Genomic DNA, 14916 nt, shown 5'->3' on the forward strand with positions numbered 1-14916 from the left:
CTTCTGAAACTAACGTTGCAGTTCTCCCTCCCACCAGTGTGTGGCAGCACATCGACTGCATGGGCATAGACCGGCAGCACATTCCCGAGACGTACCTGTGCGAGCGCTGCCAGCCCCGGAGCCTGGACCGAGACAGGGCCATCGTGCTGCAGACCAGGAAAAGGGAGAACATGTCGGGTGAGTGCTGCTGGCTTTTAAGCTGTGCCCAACACTGCCACCACCTGGCCGCACAGCAGCGGTGACGTCAGCTTGTTACAGACACATGATGGTTCATGGTTTCATGGTTCACCTGGCTTAGTGGTGTGAGTGGTGTTTAGTGTTGTGAGCTGTTGCCAGGTGAAGGAATCCCAGGAGTCACTGTGTGTTATGTTGACACTCTAGTGGCAGAAAGCATGACTGTGTGTGTTGACGTTAGCAGTAATAACATGTGTAACTGTCTTGCATTGATGCTGGTACTAATTAGGTGCTTTGTGTGTGCGCATGTGTGTGTGTCTTTCTGTGTGTGTGTGTGTGTGTCTGTGTGTAATTGTGTGTGCGTGTGTGCATGTGTGTGTGTCTTTCTGTGTGTATGTGTGTGTGTGTGTCTGTGTGTAATTGTGTGTGTGTGTGTCTGTGTGTAATTGTGTGTGTGTGTGTGTAATTGTGTGTGTCTGTGTGTGTGTGTGTGTCTGTGTGTAATTGTGTGTGTGTGTGTGTGTCTGTGTGTAATTGTGTGTGTGTCTGTGTGTCTGTGTGTAATTGTGTGTGTGTGTGTGTCTGTGTGTAATTGTGTGTGTGTGTGTGTGTCTGTGTGTAATTGTGTGTGTGTGTGTGTGTGTGTAATTGTGTGTAATTGTGTGTGTCTGTGTGTGTGTGTGTGTGTGTCTGTGTGTAATTGTGTGTGTGTGTGTGTGTGTGTGTGTCTGTGTGTAATTGTGTGTGTCTGTGTGTGTGTGTGTGTGTCTGTCTGTGTGTAATTGTGTGTGTCTGTGTGTGTGTAATTGTGTGTGTGTGTGTGTCTGTGTGTAATTGTGTGTGTCTGTGTGTGTCTGTGTGTAATTGTGTGTGTGTGTGTGTCTGTGTGTAATTGTGTGTGTCTGTGTGTGTGTGTGTGTGTGTGTGTGTGTGTGTGTGTGTGTCTGTGTGTAATTGTGTGTGTGTGTGTGTGTGTGTGTGTGTGTGTCTGTGTGTAATTGTGTGTGTCTGTGTGTCTGTGTGTGTCGCAGATGGGGACACCAGCGCCACTGAGAGCGGGGACGAGGTGCCGCTGGAGCTGTACACGGCCTTCCAGCACACGCCCACCAGCATCACGCTGACGGCCGCACGGACGGCCAGCAAGCCGGCCGACAAGAAGCGCAAGAAGAGTGGTGATAAAGAGCCGGGGACCGTCCCCGCCCGAGCCAAGAAGGTGTGTCTGCTGTCTGTCCCCCCGTCCCCATCCGTCCCCTGCTGCCCTGTGTCTTTCCCCTGTCCGTTCCCACGCCCCCTTCCCTACCCTGCTGCCCTGTGTCTTTCCTTGGTCTCTCTTTGTTCCCAGGTAGACTGCTCCTCCATCTCTTTCCTGACTAGGGTCACTATAAATCGTCCTCACTCTGTCCTCGCTCTGTTTCTATCCTGAAGGCATTCCGTGAGGGGTCCAGGAAGTCGTCCAGAGTGAAGGTATGTTGAGTCTCCCCTGAGCACAGTGTGAACATCAGGCAGGATTTGGGCAGGGTGTGTCTGATCCCTCTCCCCCCCGCGGCAGGGCTCTGCTCCGGAGCTGGATCCCGCAGACCCCCCCTCGCTGTGGGAGAGTAAGATGAAGGCCTGGATGGAGCGCTATGAGGAGGCCAGCAGCAACCAGTACAGTGAGGACATGCAGCTGCTGCTGAGGGTGAAGGAGGTGGCGGACGGCAAGACCATCGCCTACAACACACACACCGCTGCCTTCAAGCCTCCTGTGGAGGTGAGTCTGATACTGATATACACACACACACACACACACACACCGCTGCCTTCAAGCCTCCCGTGGAGGTGAGTCCAGCACTGATACACACACACACACACACACACACATACCCTCACACACACACCTGCATACACACCGCTGCCTTCAAGGTTCCTGTGGAGGTGAGTCTGGCACTGATACACACATACACACACACACACACACACACACACACACACACCGCTGCCTTCAAGGTTCCTGTGGAGGTGAATCCGGCACTGATACACCTTCATATTCGCGCACACACACTCACACATATAACTTTGCACACGCTCTCACCTTCACACCCACACACCATACACACACCCGTACTGATAGACAGTGTGGCCTGTGGTCTCTCAGAGCCAGGTGCAGAAGAATAAGAAGATTCTGAAGGCTGTGCGGGACCTGGCCGCTGACTCCCTCATCATCGAGTACCGGGGAAAGTTCATGCTGCGGCAGCAGTTCGAGGCCAACGGCTACTTCTTCAAGAGGTGAGGATCTCGCGGCCCAGCGGCTGTGATACCGAAGCAGAGGGCTGTGTTGTACCTCTAAGAAGGCACTTAGCCAGAATTGCTTCAGTAACCTACCAACTGTCTTCCTGTTAGTAACGGTTATGGTTTAGCTGGTGTGTAGTAGCTGTGCTAATTTGGCTCCATTGTACTGACTGTGATGGTTTAGTCTGTGGATACTAGCTGAGAGGGTTTGGCTCCTGTATAGCAGATGTGGTGATTTGATCTGTGTGTAGTGCATATGATAGTTTGGCTCCTGTATAGTAGATGTGATGGCTTGGCCTGTGTGTAGCGGCTATGATGTTTTGACCTTTGTGGAGTAGCTGTGATGGTTTAGCCCGTGGGTAACGTCTATGCTGGGTTGGCCCCTGTATAGTAGCTGTGCTGGTTATGCTTCTGTATAGTAGCTGTGATGGTTTGGCCTGTGAGTTTTGGCTGTGATGGTTTGGCCTGTGTGCGCTACCAAGCCTGGGCAGCACCATGTGCTTTCCCTCTGTCCTCCGCTCTGTCTGTCGGGTTCCTGAGACGCCCTGGATCTCTGCCCCCAGTCAGTGGCAGTGTCCCATATGGGCAGCTCCAATCTGTTAGCCAGTCTGGACATCTCCATTGCTTCTAACTTAACCCCTTCCCGTCCCTCTGTCCCTCTCTCCATCCCCAGGCCGTACCCCTTCGTGCTGTTCTACTCGAAGTTCCACGGGCTGGAGGTGTGCGTGGACGCCCGCAGCTTCGGCAACGAGGCCCGCTTCATCCGCCGCTCCTGCACCCCCAACGCAGAGGTGAGCGGCCAATCGAGCGCCGAGCAGAGAGCATTGTGGGATAGCACGTCACAGCCACGTTCACAGCTTTGCCAAAGCGGGTGTGAGAGCGGATGGCCTGCCCTTGGCTGTGACCTCAGTGTTACAGCACATAATGGAGGGTGTGGCATTCGCTTCACTCTGGCTGTTAGCATCTTCCTCAGTAACAGCAGGGAGCTCGCCCTCCATCATCCTCCCAGCCCTGCAGGGAATTTCACAGCGTCAGTGCGGTGTGCATCTGTGTGTTCAGTGCCTCACATCCCTCTCTCCCCATCTCTGCCTGTTTAAGGTGAGGCATGTGATTGAGGACGGAACGCTGCACCTGTACATCTACTCCCTGAGGCCCATCGTCAAGGGCAACGAGATCACCATCGGCTTCGACTACGACTACGGCAGCTGGTGAGTGCGGCCACGCACCGACAGCAGGGCGGCTTCGCTCTCAGCAGGTGGAGCCTGTCACGGCTTAATGACAGGGACCGTGACAGAGAAAAGTGCACCCAGTGAGGGGTGACAGCGCATGTGATGTACTGCTACATGTGTTGCAGTGGTAGATCTGATGACAGTGTGTATGATACAGCGGTAGATGTGATGTCAGCATGTGTGAGGCAGTGTAGATGTGTTGCAGTGGTAGATGTGATGACAGTGTGTGTGTTGCAGTGGTAGATGTGATGACAGTGTGTTGCAGTGGTAGATGTGATGACAGTGTGTTGCAGTATTAGATGTGATGACTGTGTGTATGTGATGCAGTATTAGTTGTGATGACTGTGTGTATGTGATGCAGTATTAGTTGTGATGACTGTGTGTATGTGATGCAGTATTAGTTGTGATGACAGTGTGTTGCAGTGGTAGATGTGATGACTGTGTGTATGTGATGCAGTATTAGTTGTGATGACTGTGTGTATGTGATGCAGTATTAGTTGTGATGACTGTGTGTATGTGATGCAGTAATAGTTGTGATGACTGTGTGTATGTGATGCAGTATTAGTTGTGATGACAGTGTGTTGCAGTGGTAGATGTGATGACAGTGTGTTGCAGTGGTAGATGTGATGACAGTGTGTTGCAGTATTAGATGTGATGACAGTGTGTTGCAATGGTATATGTGATGACAGTGTGTTGCAGTGGTAGATGTGATGTCAGTGTGCTGCAGTGGTAGATGTGATGACAGTGTGTTGCAGTGGTAGATGTGATGACTGTGTGTTGCAGTATTAGATGTGATGATAGTGTGTTGCAGTGGTAGATGTGATGTCAGTGTGCTGCAGTGGTAGATGTGATGACTGTGTGTTGCAGTATTAGATGTGATGACAGTGTGTTGCAGTGGTAGATGTGATGACAGTGTGTTGCAGTGGTAGATGTGATGTCAGTGTGCTGCAGTGGTAGATGTGATGACAGTGTGTTGCAGTGGTAGATGTGATGACAGTGTGTTGCAGTGGTAGATGTGATGTCAGTGTGCTGCAGTGGTAGATGTGATGACAGTGTGTTGCAGTGGTAGATGTGATGTCAGTGTGCTGCAGTGGTAGATGTGATGACAGTGTGTTGCAGTGGTAGATGTGATGTCAGTGTGCTGCAGTGGTAGATGTGATGACAGTGTGTTGCAGTGGTAGATGTGATGTCAGTGTGCTGCAGTGGTAGATGTGATGTCAGTGTGTTGCAGTGGTAGATGTGATGTCAGTGTGTTGCAGTGGTAGATGTGATGCAGTGGCAGCCCCTCTCACCCTGCTCTGTCCCTCTGCAGTAAATACAAGGTGGACTGTGCGTGTCTGAAGGGGAACCCCGAGTGCCCGGTGCTCAAACACAACTCGGAGCCCACGGAGAACCAGGTGTCCAACGCTGACACGCGGCGCCGCCGGGGCCGCAAGGACAAGGAGCCACCCCGCGAGAGCGAGGGTGCGCAGAACCAGAACATCACGCTGGACTGCGACGTCGCCAACGCCGGCGCCAAGGGCAAGGCCCTCGCCGACGGCAAGCAGAGGAAGCTGTCCCCGCTGCGCCTCTCCATCTCCAACAACCAGGTACAGCCACCCCCCGGCCTGCCTGCATCACACCCCCCCCATCAAAACACCGAGCTCTCCTCTCCTATTCCTGCTGTCCCAGTGTCTCTGAACTACAGCAGGTTACCCATAATCCCTCAGCTTGTCTTCACACCGGTTTATATATGAATGCATTCCTCTCTTACCGTCTCAGTTCCCAGTCATGCAGTGCATATGACTCTCCCTGTTCCTCACCCCAGTCACTGCCTGCATGTTTTGGTTCATTCCTAACCCCCTCACCTCCTCCCGTCCCATCACCATCACCATCGCCATCATCGTCATCGTCATCACCATGGTCACAGTTGTCATCACCGGTCACACGGCATGTCGTAGACTTCTGGCTTCTCTGTGTCGGTGGAAGATGAAAGCGCCTTGCGTTAGAGGATGATCTTTCTGTTTCTGCTGCAAAGTGCGGTCACACTCGCAGCTCCGCTCCGGCGCAGAGGGAGAGAGAGGGAGACGCGTCTCACCGACTGGGCCGAGCAGCTGGGACCTCCTCTTCGCTTGGCATTGCATCGTGGTTCTTGGCAGAGTCCGGGTCTAATGCATTAAAGTCAGAGGTGATTACTGGGAGACGCCGGGCGTACGCCATCATGACCGTTCTTCCTGAGCAGTGATTTAGTCGGTCCGCAAATCCATTTAGTTAATGGCAACAGGATTTCCAGTGTTAACAGTGAACGTTTCCATTTCCTGGGTAAGATAACGGCGGGTGAAGTGTACGACACGGGAGGTACGGCTCAGTCCTGTATGTGCAGAGCGGCACGTTTACTTGGCCCTGTTGGAGCCGTAAATGTTCCCGGGGCTGGATGTTTGTAACTCTTGGCCGGCGCAGGTTTTCCTTACGCAGCGGAGGCTGCTGGGGGAAGGTGCTTGTGCGGTGAACAGGCGAGCTGTTGCCCCCCGATGGTGCCTCTGCGAGCTGCCTGTCTTTCCACCGGAGGGGCCCTTATTACATTTCCTGCCGCAATCTGGCATCTCTCCCTCTCCCTTTCTCCTCCTCCCCTCCTTGTCTCCCCTTCCCTGCCTCCTCCTGCCTTGTATCTCCCTCTCTCTCCCTGCCCTCCCTCTGTTCCAACCGTTTCTCTCCCTCCTCTTCTCCCTTCCTCTCTGTCTCCCTGTCCCCCCTCTCTTTCCCCCCCTCTCCCTCCCTCGGTCCCCCTTCTCTCCATCTCACCCTCCCTGCCCCCCCCCCCCCTTCTCTCCTCTCCCTCGCTCCATCCCTCTCTCATGCTCCCTCTCCCTCTCCCCTGTTGGGCCCCCCAGGCAGACGTCAGCTCTGAGGAATGAGACTCCATCACCCTCTTTCACTCATTGGTCCGCTGTTTCTCGGTGTGCGCTTGTCACGTGGTGTGTGCAGATGGGAAGAATCGGCTGCAGAGGTCGCGGGGTCATGCCACGGGGTTGGGCTGGCTGTGTGCACGGGGGTTTATAAGCACAGAGGAACTCCCCTGTAAGCATGTCTGCAGAGACTGAGGTGGAGCTGGCTTTTCTGCTGTGTGTGTGTGTGTGTGTGTGTGTGTGTGTGTGTGTGTGTGTGTGTGTGTGTGTGAGCATGTGTGTGTGTGTGCGTGCACGGTGGGATTAGGAGACGAGGCGTTGAACTGTGTTCCCTGGTGTAGGGTGAGTGTTGTCAGAGGTGATTTTCCGTGTAAGATGTGTTGACTGCTGCATTATATAAATACCCAAACGTACTGACACACAAAGACATACCAGGGCACATGAACACACCTGCACAGACAGTCACACACAGGCACACCCTTTCTGTCATTTTGGATGCGATTTAAAATGGAGTCAAGTGGTTTTCACGAGAAGCAGAGGAGTGATTTGTTGAGCTTGAAAGCGTTTGTAATCTGCACGTAGACTGAAGTATTCACATTTAGAACTTGTGCAAAGAGAAACACACAAAGCCCAGCGTGACCAGAACCGTATCTGAAGGCCAGTACCGCACCCAAACTCCCACGGTCACTGTGATCCACCAGGACTGTGCACAGACCCCAGCACGGCTCACAAACTGTGACTGTGACAGACCAGCACTGTAGAGAAGTCCCCACTGTCTCTGTGACCACCAGTACCCACATATACACTCCAAACACACAAACGCCCCCCCCAGGTCCAGTCGCCTTACCGCCCCTGCGCCCCACCCGCCCCCTCCCTCCCCCCGCCTCACACCCCCTGCCTCCCTCTGGTCTGTAGCCAGACTGACAGCAGTGCAGTGATAAAGCGCCCCCCTCCCTCTCTCCTCCCGCAGGAGCCTGAGATAATTGAGGATATTGAAGAGAAAACGTCCGTTAGCAATGAAGTAGAGATGGAGTCAGAGGAGCAGATTGCGGAGAGGAGGAGGAAGATGGTAAGTGTGCGGGTGCCGCAGCCGGCCGCGGCGGCGCCCCCCTGGCTGCAGGGCCCCCGGTGCTGGTGGGGAGGGGGGCCCCCTGCCCCCGAAACCTGCTGCTGCTACCACACTGCTTTCTCCTCGCCTGCCGCCGGGCAGCCCGGGTCCCCCGCTCTCTCTCCCTGTCTCTCTCTCGCTGCCCTCTGAGGACTGCCCGTCTCTCCGGCAGGGCCTCTTCCCCCTGCCATTGACAGCCATCACTCCGTTACGTTTATTTAGAAGTTCCTTCCTGTGTGCTGGGCTTTGCTGGCCGAAGGCTCTTTAGCTTGAGCGTATACTTGCATTGCAGATGCTCTTTTTCACGGCTTACTCTGATGCTTTATGTGTGATCAGACTGTACAGCCAAAGATGTCAAATATCATGCCCATGTGTATGAAGGCAGCGCCTCACTGGAATTTAACCTGCAACCTTTGGGTTGTGATTCCGGTTTAACACTGCCACCAGTGTGTTAAAAATAACGATGTTCACTTATATTCATGGCTGAGAATGACAATGATCTTTTGGAATAGTGTAGCTGTGTCCTATATATCCCTCTTGAGCTGGTAATTACTGCTCAGCCCCATTCATTGCCACCTGTGCAGAACAGATTCATACACTCAGTCGGTCTCTCTCACACACACACACACACACACACACACACACACACACAGGGCCCAGGGTGTGCCGGCTGCTCGAGCACCCATTTGGACAGAGGCCTGACTCTGTAATGACGGTGAGAGCAGAGGCCAGGGCCCCACTGATCGATTCATTAGCCAACCTTTAGACGACTCCCAGTCAGGAAAGCCTCTCTGGTGGGACCTGGGATGAGGTACCAACGCAGAGCAGGGATCGGTGGACAGCTTCCACAGATCCACACACCTGGATATAGAACATGTCACCCAAGTAACCAGGACCAAAGATGAAGCTCCCGTCTGTGTACGAGTGCAGCCTATCCCAGCATGCACTGTGTCCACCCTTTCCAAACCCGATTTGGAGTTTTATCTGTGTAATCCGTGGGTGTGCCTTCATTCAGGTTGAGCTTTTTTTTTTTTGAGGCGTTTGAAAATGGAAAAGTAGGCTTCCTTTTAAACACACAGGGTTTCACTCAATGGAACGTGGCACATGAGCACCCACTCCTTGGTCTGGGTCTGATTTGTTTGGACTTGTGGCTTATTCCAGAGGCAGTGACTGGTTTTCTGCTGGTGATTGGTCTGGCCTGGCTGGTGATGATGTGTCGTGTGTGGTGCAGTAAGTGGGGGTGTGGCAGTGCTGGTGATGGTGTGTATTAGCGCTGAGATCATGGGCCGTGGCTGGTTAAAAGCGGGTGCTAGTGGTGGGTGGAGCCTTGCTCAAGGAGTCACAGACATTGCTGATGGTGTCAGAGGCGCCAGTGTGACAGGTCTGTTTTACACACTTTGAGGGGTCAGCCATGCGCTTAACTTGCAAACTGCCTCTTTATGGCTGGACTATCAAGCGCACGTGATCTGGGATCTGAGCGTGGAGTCAGGCCTGTCACACGGCCAGTGAGCATAACTGTGTCAGAAGTCATTCTGTAGTATGTCTTGTAGCGCACTTTTGTGCAGTTTCTTTTGAGCTGAGCTTTCAGAGTTTTGTGTTTGTGTGTGCGTGTGTGTTTGTGTGTGTGTGTGTGTGTGTGTGTGTGTGTGTGTGTGTGTGTGTGTTTGTGTGTGAGTGTGTGTGTGTGTGTGTGTGTGTGTGTGTGTGTGTGTGCGTGCACGTGTTTAAGACATGTTGCCATGGATGTTCCCACTTCACCTGCTCCCCTGAGAGCTCAGAGATGAGCAGGGGCAGGCAGACTCTCAGCACTGTGAGGGCAGTCCTTTCTCTCAATATCCCTGACTGCAGCAGGCAGTGACCTTACAGCAGGGGCCGTGGTCCAGTCCTCCGTCTCCAACCCATTACATGTCCTGGACCAGAAGGGGGTGCTGTGTATGAATGTGTGGGAGGGGGAAGGGGGCCCTCTCTCTTCTAAACTGGCTGTCTCTCGTTCAGGCCATCCCAGTGGAGGAGTCCCATCTGCCAGGCGGGGGGGGCTCCAGCTGGATGGGACTGAGAAACAAGGAGGTAACCTTGCACCCCCTCCCCATCCGTACCCCCCCCCTCCTGCCTGCCCCCTGCCCCCAGGCTCACACACATACTAACCCCCTCCATGTCCCCCTTGGCAGACGCAAACTTGATGTCTGCCCCCTGTTGGTGGCTGGGTGCAGTGCCCCCAAATTTGGGCATGGGAACACTGCCCCCAATCCAGGCGCACACACCCAGAGCTCCATACGGGGTTTGGAAACGTGTCTTGTTTCACGTATGGGTTTTTTTAACCTCTAACGTCAGGTTATTTTTCCACTGACAGGCGATGCAAAGTGGCCCCTTCCGTTTCTCTCTGACTGTGCGCTGCTCTTCTCTGTGTGCCGGCTCCTGCCCGCTAGCCCGCGTGCGGCGTGTGCGGCGTGCCCCCCCCCCCCCCCTCCCCCGCCTCCGAGCGCGAACGCGAGGCCGCGGCTCTCCCGGAGCTCACTCTCTGCCTCCTCTCTCCGCAGACGCGCGAGGAGAGGAAGATGGAGGCCATCCTGCAGGCCTTCGCGCGTATGGAGAAGAGGGAGAAGCGCAGGGAGCAGGCCCTGGAGAGGATCGGCACCAAGGCCGACATCAAGGAGGAGCCGCCCGCCACCCCCGAGGCTGAGCCCCCCGCCGTGCTGCAGGTATACGCACACTCTCTCACTCTCACACACACGCACGCTCTCTCACTCTCACACACACGCACACTCTCTCACTCTCTCACAAACACTCTCTCACACACACACACTCTCTCACACACACACACACTCTCTCACACACACACACACGTGCACACTCCCTCACTCTCACACACGCACACACATACACACATGCACAATCTCTCACTCTCACACACACACGCACACTCTCTCACTCTCACACATGCACACACATGCACACTCTCTCTCACTCTCAATACTCCATACTGTACTCAATACCGTGTCTCATCTTATCATCTCTGCATGCATGGTGCAAAACGAAAGGTCTTCTTCTGAAAGTTAGCTGATTTAACAAAGGGCAACCAGAACCTGTCTGCATAAACACAGAGCAGATAGAATACAAATATTTCAGCACAACCACAGATTCTATAGAACTGGCATTCGCACTCAACACCCAAGAGGTATGCAAGAAAGGTCAACAGAGATTGTATTTCAGAGATGAGAAAGCTCAGACAGGACAACGTGGATGAAACAATCGTGTCAGGATTTTACACATCCTTTAATCAGATCTTACTTTTCATTTTCAAGGTTGGTACAACCAGCCATCTGTCAAAAATCAGAAGCACATAATACAAAACAGTAAGATCAGCAGGTAAGATTGGTGGGAAGCAGTTAAGAGGCATTGGAGAGCTGTACAAGGACAGGGTCAGAAAGTCAGGGAAGATGATCTCGGCTGACCGTACTCACCCTGTAAACAGCGAATACAAACTCCTCAAATCAATCAGCGCTGCACTTATTCAACATTAGTATCCTGTGCGGTTGAAATCTCTTTCCTCTAAATTGATCCTCTCTTCCTCCTCTCTCTCTCTCTCCCTCTGCCTCTCCCTCAGCCGCTGCTGGATGTGGTGAAGGAGGAGGCGGGGGTTGGGGTGGGGGCAGGGGCGGGGGCGGGGGCGAAGGCCGCAGCAGCGAAGGTGAGCCGCTCGAAGCAGCGGAAGAGCTTCTCTCGGAGCCGCACCCATATCGGGCAGCAGCGGCGGCGCGCCCGCACCATCAGCACCTGCTCCGACCTGCCGCCCGCTTCGCCCGGGGAGTGCCCGGAGGCCCCGCCCAGCGAGCCCGCCGAGAGCCAATCCCCCGTGGTGCCCGAGCCCGAGCCCGTCCCCGTGCAGCCCCCCGACGCCAGCCCCCCCCACAGCGCCTCCCCCGCGCCCCCCTGCCGCACCGCACACAAGTACCCCAAGACAAAAAAGGTACGGCCTTCTCCCCCTCGGCCATTTCTGCCTGGTTCTTACACCGAAAGGCGGAATGGCAGCCAGCTCTCACATTACATTACATTATTGGCATTTAGCGGATGCTCTTATCCAGAGTGACTTACACAGGTTACAGTTTCACATATTATCCATTTATACAGCTAATTACTGAGGAATTGTGGGTTAGGTACCTTGCCCAAGGGTACAGCAGCAGTGCCCCAGCAGGGAATAGGGAATCGAACCAGAAACCTTTTGGTTACAAGTTCTGCTCTTTACCACTATGCTACACCGCTGCCAGTTTTTTAATAGTGTACAGACTTCTTCATCGCTGAGAAATGTGCTAAAAGCAGTAGCCTTAGGTTCTTCCTGAAGTAGCAGTAGCGTAGCGTTATGTAAGTATCAGCTCATGAACCCGTGTCTCCTCCCGACAGCACTTGATGAGTGAGTGGATGGGAGAGAAGCCGGAACGCGTGGTGAGGACCCCCGAGCCGCCCCCAGAGCGCCCCCTGCGGATCAGCAGCGACCCCGAGGTGCTGGCCACGCAGCTCAACTCCCTGCCTGGCCTGGCCTGCAGCCCGCACGTCTACAGCACGCCCAAACACTACATCCGCTTCTCCTCGCCCTTCCTGGCCAGCCGCAGCCCCACCGTGCCCGGCGTGCCAATCAGCCGGCGGCGCTCCCGCGAGCTGCAGGAGACCCCGCCCACCTCCGGCTCCTGCAAGAAGGTACAGCTCCTGCCTGCCTCTGTCTTACGCACACCCAGTCTCTCTCACACACACACACACACACGAATCCCTGCTCCTGTCTCTAACCTCCCTCTCTCTGTACAGCGCTGGCTGAAGCAGGCTCTGGAGGAGGAGGGGTCTCCGAAGCACCCCACCTTCGTCCTGCCCAGCGAGGGGCCCCTCAGCCCCCCCATTAACGGGGATTCAGACAGCCCCCTCCCCATCAATGGCAGCTGCACTTTACCAGGTGAGGGCGGTGCGGGACAGCCACGTATTCCCGTTTATTGTGTGAGGGTTAGGTACAGTGTTGTGTCAGAATAGTGTGAGTGTATCAGCGTGCTGTAACTCCTCTGACCCCAGCAGAGTTCCCCACCCCTCTGAAGAGTGTGTATGAGAGCGTGAGTGGTAGTCAGTGTGTCTGTGTGTGAGTGTATCAGCGTGCTGTAACTCCTCTGACCCCAGCAGAGTTCCCCACCCCTCTGAAGAGTGTGTATGAGAGCGTGAGTGGTAGTCAGTGTGTCTGTGTGTGAGTGTATCAGCGTGCTGTAACTCCTCTCACCCCGGCAGAGTTCCCCACCCCTCTGAAGAGTGTGTATGAGAGCGTGAGTGGTAGTCAGTGTGTCTGTGTGTGAGTGTATCAGCGTGCTGTAACTCCTCTCACCCCGGCAGAGTTCCCCACCCCTCTGAAGAAGCGCCGCCTGTGCCCGCTGGACGCCTGCATGTCGGAGGGCTCCACCCCCTACGGCTCGCCCTGCGCCACGCCCACCCGCGCCGAGCTCCCGGAGACACCCGGCACGCCCCTCCTCCTGGCCACCCCGCCCCGCACCCGCCCCGAGGACCAGAGCGCCGACCCCTCCCCCCCAACACCCACACACACCCCCCAGGCACTCGCCGCTCCACTGGAGGTGAGCACAAACATGCTAGCCCACGCGCACACACACACACACACACACACATATATGCACGCACATACACACGTACACACACACACACACACGTACACACACACACACACATATACACACACACACGTATGCATACACACACACATACACACACACGTATGCACACACACATACACACACACACGTATGCATACACACACACATACACACACACGTATGCACACACACATACACACATATACACACACTTGCCTGCTATTACACGTACATACATGTTTCCCTCTTGGTGTTCTATGTGAAATCTGAGTGGTTCATATTAAAATATTACCATGAGAAAGCAAAGCAGGTAGAGGCCAGGACGGAGAAGGCTAGACATGTACTGAGGCTGGTATAGCCACACACACACACACACACACACACACACACTCACTCATGCTGTATCCCTGTGTCTGTCCCCAGAGTGACTCGTCTCCAGAGAGTTCTCCTGAGAGCAGCCGCAGACCCAGTGTCCAGGAGGTAAGAGAGGGAGCGGTCCTTAAAATCAGCTTTCCAGCTGTGCGCTTTATCATAATGTGTATGATCTCAAACAGCTACACGTACCATGCCTGTCATTGATGAGTCTGTCTTTATGACATTGGTAGTATCTGTTGCCATGGCTGTTGAGTTGGTGTGCTTTATGACTGTATGTGCATACACGTGATGGACAGTTCTCTCTCTCACCCTGCCAGGCCGAACGCCCCCCTTCGTTGCTGTCCTCCCCCTGTGTGCGGGGCCCAAGTCTCGACACGCCCCCCCCAGGAAATTAGGACAGTGGGCACCCTGAGCCCGCGCCCGCCCCGGCCGGACCCCCAGGAGTGTGGGGGGGATGAGGCGGGCGAGGGGGGCGTGGAGAGCTCTGTGGAAACCCCCCTGACGGACCCCCCCACGCCCTCCTACCCGCCGTGGATGAAGAGCCCCGAGAGGGGGGGCCTCTCCTTCTCGCAGGTGAACTCCAACCTGCGCGACCTCACCCCGTCACACACCCTGGAGATGGGCGCCTTCCGCCCCGACGCCGCACAGGCCCCCTTCAGCGAGGGGGGGCTCTACTACCCCTGCTCCGAGGAGGGGGGCGCCCTGGGCTTCCCCCGCTCGCTGGGAGGGGACGGAGTGGGAGAGGGGGCGGGCGGAACGGCGCAGAACCCCCCACAGAAGAAAAAGGTGAGCAGATTTTGGCAGAGATGATTTTGGATGAGATGGAGAGTAGGCACAGCTGAGACACTAATACGTTCTTACAGTGTAGAATATATGTGTGGAGTTTCAGTTTCATTACATTACGTTAGATCAGCGTTTAGCAGATGCTCTTATCCAGAGCAGCTTACGTAGCTTACAGTGTTTACATGTTACCCACTTATACAGCTGGATATTTTACTGAGGCAGGTGTGGGTTAAGTACCTTTCCCGAGGGTACAATAGCAGTGCCCCAGCAGGGAATTGAACCAGCAACCTTTTGGTTGCAAGCCCTGTCCCTTACCACTGTGCCACACTGCCGCCCTGCTGTGCAGAACTGTGCCAGAGTACACACTGAGGCTTTGGCAGGCGGTGAGGCCTGAGAGCCCTCAGAGCAGTGAGTGTTAATGTCTGTCTGTTGGGCTCTGTATGGGCTGTGACAGCAGGCCC

The 14916-nt window shown here is 54.7% G+C and overlaps 1 protein-coding gene across 1 annotated transcript in view; it reads left to right on the forward strand.

Moving 5' to 3' along the window:
* kmt2e (lysine (K)-specific methyltransferase 2E) overlaps positions 1–14916 on the forward strand; it is a 38182-nt gene that overhangs the window by 19797 nt on the left and 3469 nt on the right. The window contains 18 exon segments of the mRNA XM_036517526.1: positions 38–177; positions 1206–1387; positions 1600–1638; positions 1724–1924; positions 2309–2439; positions 3116–3233; positions 3541–3650; positions 4984–5260; positions 7527–7625; positions 9660–9731; positions 10202–10363; positions 11269–11631; positions 12063–12356; positions 12462–12603; positions 13026–13261; positions 13721–13777; positions 13990–14057; positions 14059–14458. Of these exon segments, the coding sequence (XP_036373419.1) occupies positions 38–177; positions 1206–1387; positions 1600–1638; positions 1724–1924; positions 2309–2439; positions 3116–3233; positions 3541–3650; positions 4984–5260; positions 7527–7625; positions 9660–9731; positions 10202–10363; positions 11269–11631; positions 12063–12356; positions 12462–12603; positions 13026–13261; positions 13721–13777; positions 13990–14057; positions 14059–14458 (3091 nt within the window).

The sequence above is a fragment of the Megalops cyprinoides genome, chromosome 23 (genome assembly GCF_013368585.1).
Source record: "Megalops cyprinoides isolate fMegCyp1 chromosome 23, fMegCyp1.pri, whole genome shotgun sequence".
NCBI classification, from domain to species: domain Eukaryota; kingdom Metazoa; phylum Chordata; class Actinopteri; order Elopiformes; family Megalopidae; genus Megalops; species Megalops cyprinoides.